The sequence below is a fragment of the Hylobates moloch genome, unplaced genomic scaffold, assembly GCF_009828535.3.
Source record: "Hylobates moloch isolate HMO894 unplaced genomic scaffold, HMol_V3 SCAFFOLD_9, whole genome shotgun sequence".
Classification (NCBI taxonomy): domain Eukaryota; kingdom Metazoa; phylum Chordata; class Mammalia; order Primates; family Hylobatidae; genus Hylobates; species Hylobates moloch.
This window is the reverse complement of record NW_026652284.1, coordinates 33,087,365-33,106,157: the sequence shown is the minus strand read 5'-3', so window position 1 is coordinate 33,106,157 and position 18,793 is coordinate 33,087,365. Positions and strand designations below refer to the sequence as shown.

The following is an 18,793-nucleotide window of genomic DNA, read 5'->3' as shown; positions in this document are numbered from 1 at the left end:
CTGAGCCAAGTATGCAGAGACCTCACCAAGTAACAGATGTTGCTATTAGCGTTATTACATATACAACATTACCAGGTGAAAATAGCTTTGCTTTTTGCCTTAGGCAACCACCAGTCTACTTTGGTTTCTATAGATGTACCTTTTCTGGACATTTCATATAAATGAGATCATACACTCTATGATTATTTGTGACTGGATTTGTCTTTCTTCTTTTGAAGGTCATTCATGTTGTAGCATGTGCCAGTACTGAAGCCTCTTTAGTGTTGAATAATTTTCCACTGTATTAGTATCCCACATTTTGTTTATCCATTTAACAATTAATAGATATTTGGGTTGTTTTCACTTTTTAGCTATTATGGATACTATTAATGTTCATGTACAAGTTTTTGATGTTTTTATTACTCTTGAATATATATATATACCTAGGAGGAAACTGTTGGGTTATATGGACACTTTGTATTTAGCATTTTGAGGAAGTACCAGACTGTTTTCCAAAGTGGCTGTACCATTTTACCTTCCCATCATCAGTGTATGAAGGTTGTAATTTCTCTATATCCTGGCCATCACTTAGTGTCTTTTGATTTTAGCCATCTATTGAGTGTAAAGTGGTGTCATGGTGGTTTTGAGTTGCATTTCTGTAATGATATTGAACATCTTTTCATGTGCTTATTAGCCAGTTGTATATTTTCTTAGGAGATATGTCTATTCAAATCCTGTGCTGATTTGATTTTTTTTTTGATACAGAGTCTTGCTCTGTCACCTAGGCTGGAGTGCGGTGGCATGATCTCAGCATACTGCACCCTCTTCCCCAATGGGGTTCAAGGGATTCTCCTGCCTCAGCCTCCCGAGTAGCTGGGATTACAGGTGCATGGCAACACTCCTGGCTAAGTTTTGTATTTTTAGTAGAGACGGGGTTTCGCCATGTTGGCCAGGCTGGTCTTGAACTCCTAACCTCGTGTGATCTGCCTGCCTCGGCCTCCCAGAGTGCTGGGATTACAGGCATGAGCCACCGAGCCCAGCCCTTTGCCCATTTTCAAATTAAGTTGTCTTTTTTATTGAGTTGTAAGAGTTCTTTTACATCTGGCTACAAGTCTAGTTATCAATGTGTGATTTTCAGATCTTTTTTCCCATTCTGTATCTTTTTAACTTTCTTGATGGTGTTCTTTGAAGCATAGAAGTTTTTAATTTTGGTGAGGTCCAACTCATCTTTCTTGGGCTTTTGGTGTCTTACTTAAGAAACCATTGCCTAGCACAAGATCATGAAGATGTACTTGTTTTCTTTCAGTTTGTTCTTAAATACACTTTAATTTTTGCATAGGCTGTGAGGTGCAGAGGTCCAAGTCCATTCTTTTGCATGTGGCCATCCAGTGGTTCTAGCAGCATTTGTTGAAAGACTGTTCTCCCATTGCATTTTGTTAACTCTGTCCATAAACATAAGGATTTATTTCTGTATTCTTCTTAATCTTCCCTTGATCTACATGTCTTTTCTTATGTCAGTACCACACTGTCTTGATTACAGCTGGACTGAGTCTCAGCCCCCGCCACTTCAGTTTTTTCCTTTTGTGTCTTATAATTCTCAAGCTTTATCCAGACTGGCAGCATTTCTGTCATCACAAATGTTACTCCTTATCCTTGACTGAGTCATCTGAGCTTGCATGGATAAGCATAGGAGCCATAATATACGTGCTCCATATTTTCATTTGTTTTATTTTGTTCATCACAATGTACATTTGAGGGCAAGAGGATGTTTTGATTTGCTGGTTTTTCTTTTTTTTTTTTCTGAGATGGAGTCTCTGTCTCCCAGGCTGGAGTCCAGTGGCGCAATCTCAGCTCACTGCAACCTCTGCCTTCTACCTCAGCCTCCCAAGTAGGTGGGGACTACAGGCGCCTGCCACCATGCCCAGCTAATTTGTATTTTTAGTAGAGATGGGGTTCCACCATGTTGGCCAGGCTAGTCTTGAACTCCTGACTTCAGGTGATCTGCCCACCTTGGCTTCCCAAAGTGCTGGGATTACAGGCGAGAGTCACCATGCCTGGACCTGATTCACTGATTTGTGAACATATTTTGTGTTAATGACTTTCTGAAGTTCTGTTTTCTAACTACAGGATAGCAGTCATCCTAATGTAGCACCAGATGGTCTCTCCCTAAAATCTATATCCAGTGTAAATGTTGATCAGCTTAGAATGAGAAACGAAGAACGAATGCGAAGACTGAATGAATTTCACAATAAACCTATTAATACAGGTAAATGACCAAGTGTAATGGCCTATAGCAGAATCCTGTATGAACTTTAAACTTTCTCACTCAAGACTTTCACTAACGTCTGAGGGATAGATGGAATGAGTTTGAAGTCCTTTGAGTTGTATGGCCCAAGACATAGTAACTATTGAGCAAAACCAGACCTCAGGATTAAGTTTGCATCAGATTTTCTCTATCAGAGAGAGTGCCCATTTTAGAGTGGAGTCTAAACAGATAAAATAGTTTTTGCTTATTAAACATATCCAGGCTTTGCTTTCAGCAGAGAAAATGCTATATGATATAGTAATCACTTTACTAAAGTAAAACATTACTAGAAATTAGCCTAAAGACTTTGTGTTCTTTAACACTTATGCTGTAAATTTGTAGTACTACAAAGAAAAGTTTTACCTTCTTATTTGGCTTTCCACACCATGGACAAACAAAGCCTCAGAAGTCAAATAAAGCTAGTCTCCTCATTATGAGTGTATTTTCGTGACTTGCAGGTTAAAGCTAGTCATAGAGCACAAGGCAGGATGGTTCCTTAGACACCTAACGAGCTACCCTGCCAGCCCTATACCACCTTTTTTATACCAATGCTATTAGTCACTGGGATAATGGGACAATTTCATATTGGTAATAATAATAGTGTTAGCAAATACTGGAGTGGTCTATTTGGGAAATACTCTTTAGTCTGTTAATCCACATTATAATAATCTTTCAAGATTTTTTTAGATCCTACCTTTAATACTGTGTTTATTTAAAACTGTACTCATACACTATCTATCTAGCAGTCAAGGTGTGGTGTATTCTAATGGTGGTAATTCCATACCAAACACAAGCAGACATGGTTAATTGATGGGACAGTGGGAAAGGATGTCTTCTTTCCAGCTATAAGGCATTTTCTTTTAGACCCAACAAACTGAATTAATATTTAACAGGAATATATTTGAGAGAAGATAGCATTTTAAGAATCTTTTTCAGAAGGTTTTTAATGTCTACAGTTTTTTAACATTGTCCTTTCAAACAGGAGCTTTTTGTTATGATGTGGATTGATTGCACATACCAATCCTTCACAGACCAGGAGATGTAATTAAAAAAAAAAAAAGAATATGACATCACAGGGTAGGAAGACAGATTTTCCTATTATTATACCTAATAATAAGTAAAATACAGATAGAAGTTGAGTACAATCAAATTCAATTAAAGAATGAAGCAAGAGCTACCTCTTCATTGACTGGACATGGCCTTCTTAGATTAGGTGTTTTAAGAATGGAAGTAATCTTATGCCAATTAGTGTTTTCCCAAAATAACTTAATTTCCTTATAGCAGTGTTGTAGGTTGAAGAGTATTCCCCAAACCTTGCTTTAAAAAAAAAGAAATTTTATGTGTAGCCATTAGGCTTCTCCTGAGGTAACAGTTACAAAATAAGACTATCTACATTCCTGCTGTTGACTTTGTTTTGTGGAGAGGTGCCTTTGATATACTTAGAATCCCTCTGGTTGCTAGTGGCATGGAGTCAGCTTACTCAGTTGATCATTTTTTGTTTTACAAAATTGGCACCTTTGTAGGCCGACTCTCCTCCCTCTAAAATAGGGTGGGGTGAGTCTAACCAAAACAAACAGTAGAGTTCAGGATATGACATTGTGGGGAAATGCTGAGTTGTAATGAGTTGGACTACAAGAGACCTGCACTTATGTCTCCTGCCTGCCACCTGTGTTACCTGAGCCGTGTCCCTTGCCTCCTGTAGATGATGAGAGTTCACTGGTTGACCCTGATGACATCATGAAACACATAGGGGATGACGGATCAAACTCTGTAGCAACTGAGCTCTGGCTCCGCCCTGGCACTTCAGAAACGCTGAAACGCTTCATGGCAGAGCAGCTGAACCAGGAGCAGCAGCAGATTCCTGGAAAACCAGGCACTTTCACTTGGCAGAGCCTGTCGACTGCACACGGTTAAAATAAACCTGTATTGGACCCAGAAGTGCCTTGAAAGGAATGGTAAATCTGTACCTTTAATAATATGTGCTACTTTTGGCCCCTACCTGAAAGTTACTTTTTTTCCATCATATCTGTATATAAAATTATTTTTATCATGATGTATATTGTGTACATAAATAAAAGGCCATGATTATTGATTTATATAATAGAATTGTATAGATTATTTTTGCACAATTTTGTCATAAATTAGGGTGGTAATGAACTGGATTGAACTACCATATGTGCATTATATTGAATTCTGCTTGTCATTAAGATAAGGTAAGTAAGTGTCTTAACCGTCCTGTAAAACCAGACGACTCCCCTTTGTTACATGCACATTTTTTCCATTGTTACCTCGATGCAAAAGAATTCATTTAGTAGGTAAATCTATTGTAGCTGTGATTATTCCAGTTTCTGTGTGATGCAATCAAGTGTCCTATTATTTATTTCATGTCATTTGTAGCTACTGATACAGTAGAAATGAAGGGAACTGTAATTGCTTGTATTTTTGTAAGCCATACGTTAAATGTTACATCTTTCTGCTTCTATTTTTATGCCAATGAAGGCATTTGTCTTGTTACTAATTTATATGATGTAACTACTTCTTGATATAAATAAATTTTTATTTTAATTACTAAAATCTTTTTAACTACTATGGAGCTTTCTAGACTAGTTTTCTAGAGGTTGAATAGAGGTGGAGACACCCGGGAGTCAAGGACAGAGAGACAGACAGACAGACTAGAGTCTTCTTGTTCCACCATGGAACCTTGGATAAGTGAGTCCATGTGAGTTTTCTAATCACTCAGTGATACTTCTAAAAAAGGAAAGAGTCATTCAAATTATGAAATTCTGACTCACTCAGAATCTTCAGAACCATGACTGACAGCTGAGAACATCCCCAGGCACTGCTTCTCTAATAAATACTTCCTCTGATGTAATTAATTAATGGTAGACAATATCAGATAAATTTGCCACAATTAAATTACTGATATTTTGAGTTTTGGCTACTTGTAAATTTTTATTTGATTTTCTAATCGGACCATTGTTGTTTGTTTGCTTTACTTGTAAAAATTTGTTGTTATCTGAAAGTAAGAAGAAAGCCTCTGACTCTTCTAGGGGAAGAGTCCTGATACTACAACATTAAATAGTCAACTGCCAGGTTGTGTGGAGCACTTATCCTCACATGGCAAGATCACAGTGGCTCCCAGCTCTAGCATCCAGTTGGGCTTGAACAGAGCTAGAGTTGTCTTAGGTGTAACAAATATGGCACACTTTTACTTACAAATGCATTGTTCAGTAACTGTTCACTAAGAGAGGTGTGAAAGCAAAGACTGAATACTTTTCCTCTTTAACACAACCATGTTAGATGATACTGACACATTCCCTTTTTGTTTGTTTAATGCCATGTACCACACAACTTCAACTGACTCCTCGAACATACAATATTGCAAACTGTGCTGAAGAGAACTTCTTTAGCTCTTTTTAGCATTCAAGTAGTATAGCCTGATGCTAGGTTATTAATATGCAAAAAATATTAAAAGATTTTTGGGCGGGATATGGTGGCTCACGCCTATAATCCCAGCACTTACTTTGGGAGGCTGAGTTGGGAGGATCACTTCAGGTCCAAGAGTTTGAGACCAGCCTGGGCAATATAGTGAGATCCCATCTCTACAAAAAAAAATTTTTTTAATTAGGCAAGTGTAGTGGTGTGTGCCTATAGTCCTCACTACTGGGAAGGGTGGAGTGTGAGAATCGTAAGCCTAGTTTGAGGCTACAGTGAGCTGTGCTCATACCACTGCACTCCAGCCTGGACAACAGAGTGAGATCCAGTCTCTAAGATAAATAAATTAAAATTTTAAAAATTGCCTTAAAAATGAGTATCCTATGGTAAGTACAGTGTAAGGGAGGATCTAAAGCTAGAAGCTAGAAAGAAAATACTAGAACCAAACAATATTGAATTTGTAGTTCTAGCTGAAAATGTCTTTTCCATTGTTGTTCAGCCTTAATAGAACAGAATCAATGAAACATGGGGGTGGGTTATACAGGTTTTGATTGCACTGATGAAATAATTCAAAAACTTTATTGACCTATAACCTGATTAGAATATGCCAGATGAGAATCAATATTGTACAGAAAGTTGTACAGAATTTTTTACATAGAAAACTTTACATCTGTACCATATACATTTTATCCATCTGAAAAAATTTTCTACATCCACTGTTAATAGGGAATGCTTGACAATCTTGTCTTTTAACCATCAGAGCACAATTCACAGTATGAATACATTTCCAGTAAATCTAACCTCCGCAAACCATGCCAGATTTGTTATTTTAATATATTCAACATTAAATTCTGTACATAGAGTAAAATCTACATCAAGCCCCACCACCCAAAAGAAAAGAAAATGACAGCAATCTGGATTCATTTTGCAGTGATTCAAGTTTTGGTCCATAAAGGATCATTCTATTTTAATGGCTCATCTTTAAAAGCCCTAAGAGAAATATGTGACAGGTAGTTACTGTCAGTAGGGATATTTTCTACCTTTTTTTCCCTGTTGTTGAAGTGTCGGCCACAACAGCTTCTGGGCATGTTAAAGCCTCAAAATCACCACCTACCAAAAAGGGCAAAACTAAAAATCCCCACAAAATAAAAAAGTTCCACCCAAATGTTTAGTGCATTTGACAAAATATTATGGGTATTTAGCCAATGAATAAGAAAATAAAGAAAGAAAACAGTGCAGGAAGAACTATATAATGTTTAAGATTTTTATATTACAGACCTGCATCTCTGTACATTTTTCACAGGATGATTACCAGTATCTCAGATAGCCTGAGTGTGCAAAAATCTTCAGAATAAGAATACCATAGTTGCTAAATATCTTTTACCATGAACAATAATTTCTTCTTCTCTCCCCACTCCCCAATTATAAACATTTTATCCTTCAAAATACAGCTCTCCTGAGTTGTACTTCTTGTAGAAGTCCAATCTTTACATCTATAGTTCTTTGGGTAAGTTTCACTTCCACACCTGCCAAAAATATGTGGGGCTTTTCCTGCCGCGGAAGACAGGGAAGGACCCGTGAGCATGAGCTGACACTGTTTAAACAGGCTTTCTGCTCAACATGAGGCCAACATAACACACAAAATCCGCCAGTACTAAAAGGGACTGGAGTGTTGCAAGTTTGAGTAAGACTTCTAAGCATCTTTACCAGTAACTCTCAGACACTGCAATCCAGAGAAATCATTTTTCACGTAGGAAACCTCAGCTCCAGCATCCTTTTAAAGAGTGGAGGGATGTAAACGCCAACAAAAATATTAAGTTCCCATCATTGCTTGTTTATTCCAAGTTCCTGTTCAGGTGGTTGTGATATCTGAAAAACTACTCCGATTCGCAGAAAAAATCTTCTAAGAACAGCACGAAGTTCAGGAATCAAGTCAAATTGCATAATTTCACATAAGAGAGGGTAGTAGAATGATGCATGAGCTTTAAACTGCAGGGAAAATGAATTTCTCCATTAGTAGTGATTGCAAACTGCAGAGCCTTAAACTGCCTGGAGTCACACTACTCTGGGGCTCCATCACGGGAGCCAGGAAAGCAGGGTCCACAGCAGGCAGTGACTCTGTGGGTTGTGGAACTGAGAGACAGAAGTGTTAGAAAAACTCACTTCATACAAACACTATTCACTTACATATCCTTATTTTGAAAAACATTTGCCTGTATATCTTTGACAAACTTTTAGTAATTTAGCACTGTTTTTCCTGGGTAATAAGCAAAAGCAGGCAACTGAGTACAAACTAGAGTTGAGTTTTTATAAGCTATGGGTTACTGAAATTTTATCTTTTGTTACATAGAAATTTTAAGTTTTGGGGAAAATTCTACCTAACACTGCAATATAAAATCTAAACAGTTCTTCAGGCAAAGCTACATTAACGTTTCACATGTACAGTTCAATTGCTATACTTTGGCTGTATCTTCACAGTAGTTCCTTTATCTCTGAACTCTCGTCTGCAGCCTCCTTTCCTACCCCTCTGTGCCCCTCCGGATCCAGGGAAGCAGTGAGACATATTATGGCCAAAAAAAAAAGCCAGCTGTGGAGTAACAGAGGCTGGGATTTAGAGCCCTTGGCCTTTCAAGTAATGGGCCACATCACTAGGCATTTTTAAACCTATTCTAGGGTCACAAGCAAAGCAACCTGTTTCCGTATGTGTGAGCTGTTAAGTTGCTATTTTGTTTTGTAACAGTAGAATGTACATTTTTGAAAACCTTAAAATAAATATGCACTTATATTTACAGTCATATATGTGTATTTTATTTCTACTGGTTTAAAATTCTTAGATGAGGCCCATTCACTAGGGACTCTGGGTTACCTGGAACCACTAAATATGCCAGAGGAAGAGCTGCAGCCCAGAGCACAGGCCCAGGAACCAGATGTAGTCTTGAGTAGTAGGCAGAGTACAAGGCCATGGGGTGGTTGGACAGCAGTTTTCAAAATGGGTAAAAGGGGGAGACTCCTGGGGTCATAATGGGAATTTCAATGTTGAGGGAATCCAGGAACTTGTCAAGGTATCACAAGGGATTCTGATCCCTCACCTAATGAATCCCCTAGAGAACTGCTATTAGTGAACAAAGCTGGGTAAGGAGGGAGACAAGCAAGGACTGAGGAAGATACAGCAAGGCCACTGGTGGCTTTGCACAAGCAGCAGTGCAGCCTGGGCACGCTTGATTCGTCTCTGAGAGCTCTTGCACGGCGGCTCTGGGACCCGGCATCCCAATGCGAATCGGGCTAGAAATGTGGGGCTGGATTCGAAGCCTCATACTTACCCTATTATCGCTTATCTTTAGAACTTTAGTTAGAAACAAAAGCAGTAAGTTAGTCCAGGCTTCTCGATGACTTTCTGATGTTAGAGTGAGGAAGTAACTTAGTGCTTCACTGCAGACACTGCAAAAGAAAAGGTTTCCTTTAATGCTACTTGTGTTATCTACTGGTCCCCATATTCACTGCGAAAGAGCAATCATGAACATAGTAGTGAATATGAACTATTCAAGAACATGTTAGATCCCATCTGTTTACATTAGCTGGAGTGTCAACATAAACATGCTTTTCAAATTGGGAAGAAAACCAAACATGTTAAAAGAAGCCATTGTAACTTACCAGGAAACCCACATTTTCCTAATTTTCTAAGTTTCTTTCAATGCAAAGCTGCCGTGTGGCAAGTGGCACATGTAAAGCTTAGTTTCAAGAGACCTGGACTGGAATCTGAGGCGACTCCTCTCTTCACTGACCCTTGTGAGGCCCTAGATCACAAGGCCCTGTGGGGCCTTAATCAATCAGTCTTGTCAATCAAATGGGATAACAGAGACTAGGTGATCCCTTAAAATTCTAAAATGTATTTAACTGGCCTCAGAACATGTATTCCTTAAGTGGATATGAGAATACAATGCAGATGGCCGTATTCTTTCTGAATGGCATGTTTCATTCTTAGCCTGAGTTTACATGTTAGTTGTCTTAAAGAGTAAAAAAAGTAACACTAAGAAAAACTCCAAATATTTTTTTCAAAGTAAATGCAGGCAGGCAAGTTTTCACTTTCACAAATGATTGTTCTGTAAAAATGGGACTATCTTATGACATTAAAAAGCCCTATAAATGGTATCACAGTTCACAGTTTTAAAACAGAAAACCTCCTTTGTCCTGCATGTTAGACATGATTTGGCCACATGTCACTAAAGCACATTCATCTCTAAGACTGGATTTAATTTTTACAACTGCTCTGTGGAACAGGGGCATCCAGGCCCCAAAGGCTCAGCTCTCAGCATGGTCCCGCCGGTGCCCCTTTCCTGCCCGGCACCACGTGGCTACCTGGTCAGAGATGGAAATCAGTCAAGAGTCTTACTTCAAAAGCCTCTGCTGGACCTCCTCCCAGGCACTAACGCGGCTCTCATCCATGTACATCCGGAAGAGAATGCGCAACCCACAGGCCAGGCTGCTGGTCTCCTGCTTCAGAAGGTTGGGCTTGGATTTGCCTTTGAATCCTGCAGAAAGGGGAAGTTTCTGGGATTTGTTTGGGAAGGCATCTTATGTAAAGGTGAAACAGCCCATATGGAGGCACATTTTGTTTGTGCTCAGCCATCAGCATCTGCTGCTTACAAAACGGAGCCACAGCAGCCTGATGTGAAGGTGATTTCCATGTCCAGAATTCCCTCCCTATTCAGATTGGGGATATGAGATATAAAAAAACTTGTGGCCTGGGAAGGTGGAACCCTTCATATGAAACTGCACTTGAATCCCCAAAGCTGTGGAAGGAGCCATGTGCTCTGCCTGCGCGAGGGGTCTCAGATAAACAGGGGCAACCCCCAGGAGGTGAGAACTGCTCTGTCAGAGGTCTGATGGGTCCAGTTGTGTGTGGACAGAAGGAGGTTCTATCAGCTCAGCAGGAAGAGGCCCAGTGGAATGGTGGCAACAACTTGGGTAGAAAACAAGGGGAAAAATAAGTACAGACTACTCTTTCCAGAAGTTAGGTTGTAAAGGGAAGAGAATGGCATAGCTGTTTTAAATAAGCAAACATAAGCACCAAACCCTTTTGATACAGTTTGATGTTTGATAAGTATCAGCCCCCTTCTTTTTCTCTGCCTTATTCTGCAGCCCCTCATCCTCCCAGCACTGTTTTGCACCTCATAATTATATTTCTTTCTTTTTTCTTTTCTTTTTTTAAGAGATGGGGACTCACTGTGTTGCCCAGGCTGGAGGGGAGTAGTGTGATCATGGCTCACTGCAGCCTCAAACTCCTGGGCTCAAGTGATCCTCCCACTTCAGCCTCCCGAGTAGCTGGGATTACAGGTACATGACACCATGCCCCGCTAATTTTTAATTTCTTGTAGAGACAGGGTCTTGCTATGTTGGCCAGGGTGGTCTCGAACTTCTGGCCCCAAGCAATCATCCTGCCTCAGCCACCCGAGTAGCCGGAACTACAGGCGTGAGTCACCGCACCTGGCTCTATTTCTTAAATTAAAAAATTAACAATGTCACTTTGGTTTATAATAAAAGCTTATTTTTTGTTTAAAATGTCTAACTTGTTCTAGAACAAATATACCTCACATCTCAATAAATTCACCTTTACTCTGAGGTCTGGCCACTCCCAGTAAACAGAGAAGCCATTCAAATACACATGCCAGGTTTTGTGTGTGTGACTTTTACACATATTTATTTCTAATGAACAGACAGCTTTTATCATGCCAGTGAGTACCAACAAGAAGGTCCAGGTTGGGTAAACAAGATGAAAGAACAATATAAGTCAAATAATAGACCAAGGGGGAAAAAATCCCCCCAAGTAGTTATCTGGCTTACTGTAGACCAGAAAAGGGCCTGGTTGTGGAATTACTTTATTGCTGTTAAGGTCAGAGTACACACAGTGACATGCACAGACCTACAGCAGACAGTCAATGAGTTCTGAGACCTGTATGTATCTGTCCCACATCCATCAACAGTAAACATTAAATGTGAGGCGTGTGTAGCTTACCTGCTTTCCACAGGGCAGTCCTCTGTTCGTTGTTGGAATTAAATGCTTTTGCAAATCTATGTGACTCTAATAAGCAGTCCAGTAGCTTAAAAAGTTGTTGTGATGTTAAAAAGCGGTACATTCCTTGGTCTTGAGTATCAACTCGAACATCAAAGTCCACCGCATCTCTCTTTGGAAAACAAACCACCCCAGCATATACACACAGTCACAATAATTTTAGTTAATTTACAACTCAATGCTTCCCGAAGACCGGTTTTACAAGAAAGCCACAGATACTCAGCTTGATCTAACCTAACAGAAAGGGAAGGTCCACCTTCCGTTACGCATCCTCGTCCCCAAGGACCGCCTCCCATTAGTCCAGACCCTCCTGGACTCCCAACTCCCTGGCCCTGTGTTCCTCAGCCCCTCAAGTTCTCCCTTCTCTTCTCAACTGCTATGGAGTCCATGTATCATGATTTTAATTATTCTCTTTCACAGCTCCTCCTCTTCTTTTTAGTAACTGGCTGGCAAAATGGCCGTGTCATCATGTGTGACTGGAGAAAGCAGACTGGTTTCTCTCTAAACCAGTGGGCTCGGTGCTGGCCCAGCCCTTGGCAGACCTTGGCCTAGGCCACATTCCTGGCCAACCAGCTCACGTTTTCACTTCTCAAGTAGCTAAAACATTCTTCCAAATCTCACATGGTAGATGACTTTTCTTCCCATCTCAGTGAGAAACCAGAAGCTGGCAGAGGAGGTCTCTCACAAGCTCCCACCCCAAATGTACCAGACTTCCTGCATCCATAACCCATCCCCCAGCCCTCCCCCTGCCGCCACATGGGAACTGTCTGGGCTTCTACCCCAGGTGATTCCCACTCTGTATGAGGTACTATCTCCACTCACTCAAAAACATGGCCCTAGCAATTGCCCCTCTCTTGCCTACAGTCAGTTTTTCTCTCCCTACTGGAAAGCTCTTACCAGTGAACACGCTGCCGTATCACCAATCTGGAGAACAAAACATAGCAAACCCCTCTCTTGAACCCCTCACAATTCCAGCTATCACATTTCTCTGTGCCTTTACAGAAAACTTCTTAACAGAGTACTGGCTGAGTCCACATTCTCTCTTCTCTCTCCCCATTACAATTACGCTTTTGTCCTCGATTTAACATTTAACACACTGTTAAGGTTCCAAAGTCTTCCAAATAGTTAGAGGGCAATTCTCAGGTGTAATATCACTTGACCTATCCAGAGCAGTTAACAAGTGACTGATCACATGCTTCTTAAAACATTTTCTTCACCTGACTTCCTGGACAACTGACACCTGCTTCCCCGTGCCTCCCCATGCCTCATGGATTCTCGTCCTCAGTCTCTGCTAGCTGCCTCATCTCCAGGAGCTGTAGAGGACGAGGTCCCTAGTAATCAGTTGCTGACCCTCCTCCCTACTCTAGCTAACCTTATTACCTTGTGATGGGATCCAGTCTCCTGGTTTAAAAGGACATCTGTAATGATGAAGGCCTCACAAACTAATTCTCTAGCCTAACTCTACAGCCCAGACTGCTACAGCTAACTTCCTGCTTACACAAAACAAGCAGCTGTCCTCCCATCTCCTTACCTGCGCGGCAGCTAAGTTTTCCGCATCTTCTTTCTTACTTGTGGCTGGGAAGAAGACAATGTTGTCGATAGTCTGGATGAGTTCCAGCTGCACAACACATTTAATCAACAGGGCAGCAAACAATTTTTGTTCTGGAAATTCTGTGAGGAAACCCCCCCCAATGCACATGCAAACAAAAAATTATTTTGAATCCTTTATCATTTCCATGACATTACAATGCTAAGGAAACATTAATATGTATTCACATATCACACTGAGAAGGACATACTGCTTTTGCACACAGGCACTACTCAGTAAAAGTTGAACTGATATTTAGAAAAGCCTTAGAAAAGTAATTTTTAAAATAAAAGTGCCCTACATAGTTTAGAACAAGCTTGTCCAACCCGCAGCCTGTATGTGGCCCAGGACAGCTTTGAATGCAGCCCAACACAAATTCATAAACTTTCTTAAAACATTATGAGATTTTTTTTTTCTTAGCTCACTACTATTTTTCATAGTAGAAAGAAACAGGGATTATAAGTCGCCCAGCATTGGAGCCATTGCCCCAAGACTGCCTAGTAGGCAGCTCCCTTTGGGCAGTTGTCTGCCTCCTGGAAAGCTTCCTGCCGAAGCTGCCCCTGAGAATCTGGGATGGAGGTGTGGCCGTGTGGTCTGGGTCCCCTGGGACCATACATGTTAGTGTATTTTATGAGTGGTCCAAGACAATTCCTCTTCCAATGTGGTTCAGGGAAGCCAAAAGATTGGACACCCCTGATTTAGAACAATAATATATTCAAGATGTTCCCGCTACAAATTTTTTAATTCAAGTTATTTTTAACGAAAATGTAACAAATGGATAAAGACCTAAAACTGAAATATCAACTGTAAACCCAAGTCTGACCTCTGAAAATAGGGAATAAAGGGGCTGGGCACGGTGGCTCACACCTGTAATCCCAGCACTCTGGGAAGCTGAGGCAGTTGGATCACCTGAGGACAGGAGTTCAAGACCAGCCTGGCCAACATGATGAAACCCCATCTCTACAAAGCTACAAAAAAATGTGCCAGGCATGGTTGCACGCACTTGTAATCCCAGCTACTCTGGAGGCTGACACAGGAGAATCACTGGAACCCAGGAGGCGGATGTTGCAGTGAACCAAGATCACACCACTGCACTCCAGCCTGGGCAAGAGAGAGAGACTCCACCTCAAAAATAAATAAATAAATAAATAAAATTAATAAAATTAAAATAAAAATAGGTTATATGAAAACCTATGACATAAGAAAATAACAGAACAGATCCATGTGAGACAGGAAGTGAGGGCAGCCAAGACTCTGGATTAACCTATGCAATACTGTGGTTTGGCCACAGCATGTTTTATTTGGATCCAGATTCGTAGTTGTGACTGAAATTACCTCTTATTTTCAAAGACATCCATCAGCAAAGAAGTCTATAAAAAGTTAAGCTGGGGCCGGGAGCAATGGCTCATGCCTGTAATCCCAGCACTTTGGGAGGCCAAGGCGGGTGGATTGCCTGAGGTCAGAAGTTCGAGACCAGGTTGGCCAACATGGTGAAACCTCGTCTCTACTAAAAATACAAAAATTAGCCGGGTGTGGTGGCGCGTGCCTGTAGTCCCAACTACTTGGGAGGCTGAGGCAGAAGAATGGCTTGAACTCGGGAGACGGAGGTTGCAGTGAGCTGAGATCACAGCACTGTACTCCAGCCTGGGTGACAGAGCCAGATTTCGTCTTAAAAAAAAAAAAAAAGAAGTTGAGCTGAACACATTACATCAAAAGTAACCAAACTGCAAAGTAACAAAAGTGCCACCAGTGTTTCCCTCATCAGCTATACACAGTCACGTCCCTCTATCCTGAACACATTTGTTCAACAGGGAGTTTCTGATAGTCCGCCGGCCCATGTGGACACACTCGTGGGAGTGCTCCCCTTGTCTGACCATGCCAGCTAAGTAGCTAAGCCAATGCAGCAGCACAAGGTTAGAAAAGAGGACTCAACTCCTGAGATGCTGCTGCCGTGCAGCCCAGGGGACCCAGACCACATGGCCACACCTCCATCCCAGATTCTCAGGGGCAGCTTCGGCAGGAAGCTTTCCAGGAGGCAGACAACTGCCCAAAGGGAGCTGCCTACTACACAGTGTGGGCAACAGCTCCAATGCTGGGCGACTTACAATCCCTGCTTCTTTCTACTATGAAAAACATTTTACTACAAATTCCCTTCTCTGGCACTAATGTGTGGAAGACAAATTCATGTTTTAGGGATTTTGGGGGGTAGAAAAACAACTTACTTAAATTTATTCTTATTGAGATCATTAATGAAGGCTCCTTTTCAGATACTGTTCATAAATGCTATTCTATTTAACGTTTAGTTCTTAGTACTAGATCACAAGTTGAAAAAACAAAGAAACCTGTAAGTCCTATGGTTATCTCTTCCTCTTAAATCTTGTCTTCTTAGTCCTTTATTACAGTGACAGCGGCATGGGCAGTCATCCATTCACTCCCTCATTCAGGTCAGAAAAACATCTCAGTCCCGGGAGCAAGAGACTCCTAGTAGCACCTGGACTCCAGAATGGACTTAGCAGTAGATGGAGGTCTTAGGAGACCTATTTTCATCATTCCAAAGTGAGTTGCTCAGGGGTGTTAAGAGCTTCCAGCAGGGACCCAAACAGTTCTAGTGACCCCAAGAATTTGGCGGATGAGGCTGTACTCTGAACAGGGATGCCAAGCCTCTTCATAGTTTCTCGTGCCCTTTGAGACCTGGACAGGGATCCTAACTAAAGTCTCGCTAGCAAGGACCAGGAGCACATTTGACGACAATATCTATTCGGACAAATTTTAGTCATGACAAGGCCTGACACTGCCAGGGTTATATTAGTCAACCATTTCATTGCCCACACAACAGAGAGCAAAGCTAAGCAGATTTTAACTATGTGGGACTGCAGGTACTGAATCAACTCGACAGAGCAGTGGTGCAGAAAGAATGAGGCTGGTCTGTGCTGTGATTCTTTTCACTGAGTTGGAGAGTCAGATGCAGGGGCCTCCCCATCAAACAGGAGAACCACAACCTATCCACCAAGGAAGAGTGCTCATGAGAGCTGGGTGGCCACTTGTTCTTCCTCCAGCTCTACCTGTTCTGAGTCAACAGTTCCAGGATGAACCTCGCCTAAAAGTCTTCCAGGGGAGAGACAGTGGAATGTCTGACCCCACAGCTCACAGTGGCAGGAAAGCAGAACCCTTGCCCAGGAAAAAGGATAGTCCCAGAGTAGCCAAGTGCACACTTTCCACCATGTGAAGACCAAGTCCTGCCCTCACAAAGCTAAGTGTGTTTAAATTCAGTCTTGAGGCTGAGAGTGAGAAAAGCCACTCACTATTCCTTCCTCTTGGCCTTTCTTGGTGCAGACTGAAGCTGCAAAGGATTCCTACATGAACCATTCTGTTCTTTGGAGAACAGGAATGAAAAATGAAACTGGACCACTCACTACCACCTGTTTCCTCTTTAAGAAATTAGCAAAATACAGTGACTGAAGATAGAAGGTCCTTTCAAGTAGGATATGATAATAAAGCCTGTCTTCTCTCAAGAACTGTAAGCACCTAGGATTAAAAAATTCCCTGAAAAAAATTAAATCAAAATGGATTAACGACCTAAATCAAAGAGCTAGAAGAATAAAACTTCATAGGCCAGGCACAGTGGCTCACACCTTTAATCCCAGCACTTTGGTAGGCCGGGCAGGTGGATCACTTGAGGCCCAGAGTTTGAGACAAGCCTGGCCAACATGGCGAAACCCCGTCTCTACTAAAAATACAAAAATTAGCCAGGTGTGGTGGCATGTGCCTGTAATCCCAGCCACTCAGGAGGCTGAGGCAGGAGAATCACTTGAACCTAGGAGGTGGAAGTTGCAGTGAGCCAAGATTGCACCACTGCACTCCAGCCTGAGCGACAGAGTGAGACTCCATCTCAAAAACAAAAACAAAAACAAAAACAAACTTCATAGAAGACAACATTGGGGGAAATGCTCATGACCTTGGATTTTGACAATGACACCAAAGGCATGACTCACAAAAGAAAACAGAAAAATTGGACTTCATCAAAATTTAAAAACAGGCAAAGGACATGAATACAAATTTCTCCAAATAAGATATACAAATGGCCAACAAGCATATGAAAAGATGGTTAACAACACTAATCATTACGGAAATGCCAGTCAAAACCACAATGAGGTAAACTTCTCACCCACTAGAATGGTTATCATTTAACAACAACAAAAAAGGCGCTGGCAAAGATGTGGAAAAACTGGAATTGCTGGTGGGAATGTAAAACGGTGCAGCCACTGGCTATAGAAAATTGCTTGGCGGTTCCTCAAGAAGTTAAACATAGAATTACCCTATGAGCTAGCAATTCCACTCCTAGGTAGATAATGCAAAAGAACTGAAAACAGGTATTCAAATGATATTTGTACACAACAGTTTGTAGCAGCACTATTCATGACAACTACAGGTGAAACAAATACAAACGTCCATCATCAGACAAATGGATAAACAAAATGTGGTCTATACATTCAGTGGACTATTAGTAATAAAAAGGAATGAATTACTGATTCATGCTACAACATGATGCGTCTTGAAAACACTGTGAGAGCAGACACAAAAGGTTATATTTTGTATGATTCCATTTATGTGAAATATGCAGAATAGGCAATTTGCAAACACAGCTAATTAGTGGCTGCCAGGGGCTGGGGAAGAGGAGAAGAGGAAGCGGCTGTATAACAGTTATGGGGCTGGGGGGCTCCCTTTAGGAGTGCTGAAAATGCTTTGGATCTAGATAGAGGTGGTGGCTGTGAATGTACTAAATGCCACTGAATTATTATTCACTTGCATATTGTTATTTCTGTTATTAAATTTCATCTCAGGTTTAGAAAGTTCTCAAAGCTGTCCTGTTCTCCTCTAAGGAGGCTGTGGTCTTTTCTAGGTGTTGTAATTTTCCTTCAGCAAATGAAACTGAATCGATCCAGTAAAAAAGTAAAGGGTTCCTCTTTTTTGTGAAAGGGTGAGGGGAGGAATACAGGTGACCTGTGGATCCCTGTATGGAGACAGGGGTGTGGGCAGCAGTGAGGGAAATGGGCACAGGCCGACTAAGGTTGGGGTGCAGTGTGGAGAAAAGGGTTGCTCCTTAAAAAGTAGGGTGCTCCTGCTGGGCGCGATGGCTCATGCCTGTAATCCCAGCACTTTGGGAGGCCAAGGCGGGCGGATCACAAGGTCAGGAGATCGAGACCATCCTGACTACCGTGGTGAAACCTGGTATCTACCAAAGAATAAAAAAAAAAATTAGTTGGGTGTGGTGGCAGGCACCTGTAGTCCCAGCTACTCGGGAGGCTGAGGCAAGAGAATGGCGTGAACCCGGGAGGTGGAGCTTGCCGTGAGCCAAGATCACACTACTACACTCCAGCCTGGGCGACAGAGCAAGACTCCGTCTCAAAAAAAAAAA

The 18,793-nt window shown here is 41.5% G+C and overlaps 2 protein-coding genes across 26 annotated transcripts in view; one reads left to right on the top strand and one right to left on the bottom strand.

Annotated features, from left to right (window-relative positions):
- The window catches only part of CSPP1 (centrosome and spindle pole associated protein 1), a 131,673-nt gene extending 126,458 nt beyond the window's left edge, over nucleotides 1–5,215 (top strand). For 8 of the 17 annotated variants that reach the window (XM_032759627.2, XM_032759626.2, XM_058443933.1 and 5 more), the window contains 2 exons: nucleotides 2,107–2,245; nucleotides 3,987–4,386. In XM_032759627.2, the coding sequence (XP_032615518.1) occupies nucleotides 2,107–2,245; nucleotides 3,987–4,198 (351 nt within the window). In that variant the 3' untranslated portion in view covers nucleotides 4,199–4,386. Of the gene's footprint in view, nucleotides 1–2,106; nucleotides 2,247–3,266; nucleotides 3,578–3,986 lie in introns of those variants that run through there. The other 9 variants (XM_058443936.1, XM_032759622.2, XM_032759618.2 and 6 more) reach the window with 3 other exon arrangements.
- Nucleotides 1–18,793, bottom strand: part of ARFGEF1 (ADP ribosylation factor guanine nucleotide exchange factor 1) — a 169,642-nt gene that overhangs the window by 18,347 nt on the left and 132,502 nt on the right. For 3 of the 9 annotated variants that reach the window (XM_058443925.1, XM_058443926.1, XM_058443931.1), the window contains 5 exons: nucleotides 13,321–13,460; nucleotides 11,733–11,901; nucleotides 10,110–10,248; nucleotides 9,040–9,157; nucleotides 6,283–7,708 (listed from right to left, as the gene is read on the bottom strand). In XM_058443925.1, coding sequence (XP_058299908.1) covers nucleotides 7,544–7,708; nucleotides 9,040–9,157; nucleotides 10,110–10,248; nucleotides 11,733–11,901; nucleotides 13,321–13,460 — 731 coding nt within the window. In that variant the 3' untranslated portion in view covers nucleotides 6,283–7,543. Of the gene's footprint in view, nucleotides 1–5,214; nucleotides 5,887–6,282; nucleotides 7,709–9,039; nucleotides 9,158–10,109; nucleotides 10,249–11,732; nucleotides 11,902–13,320; nucleotides 13,461–18,793 lie in introns of those variants that run through there. The other 6 variants (XM_058443929.1, XM_058443930.1, XR_009214822.1 and 3 more) reach the window with 5 other exon arrangements.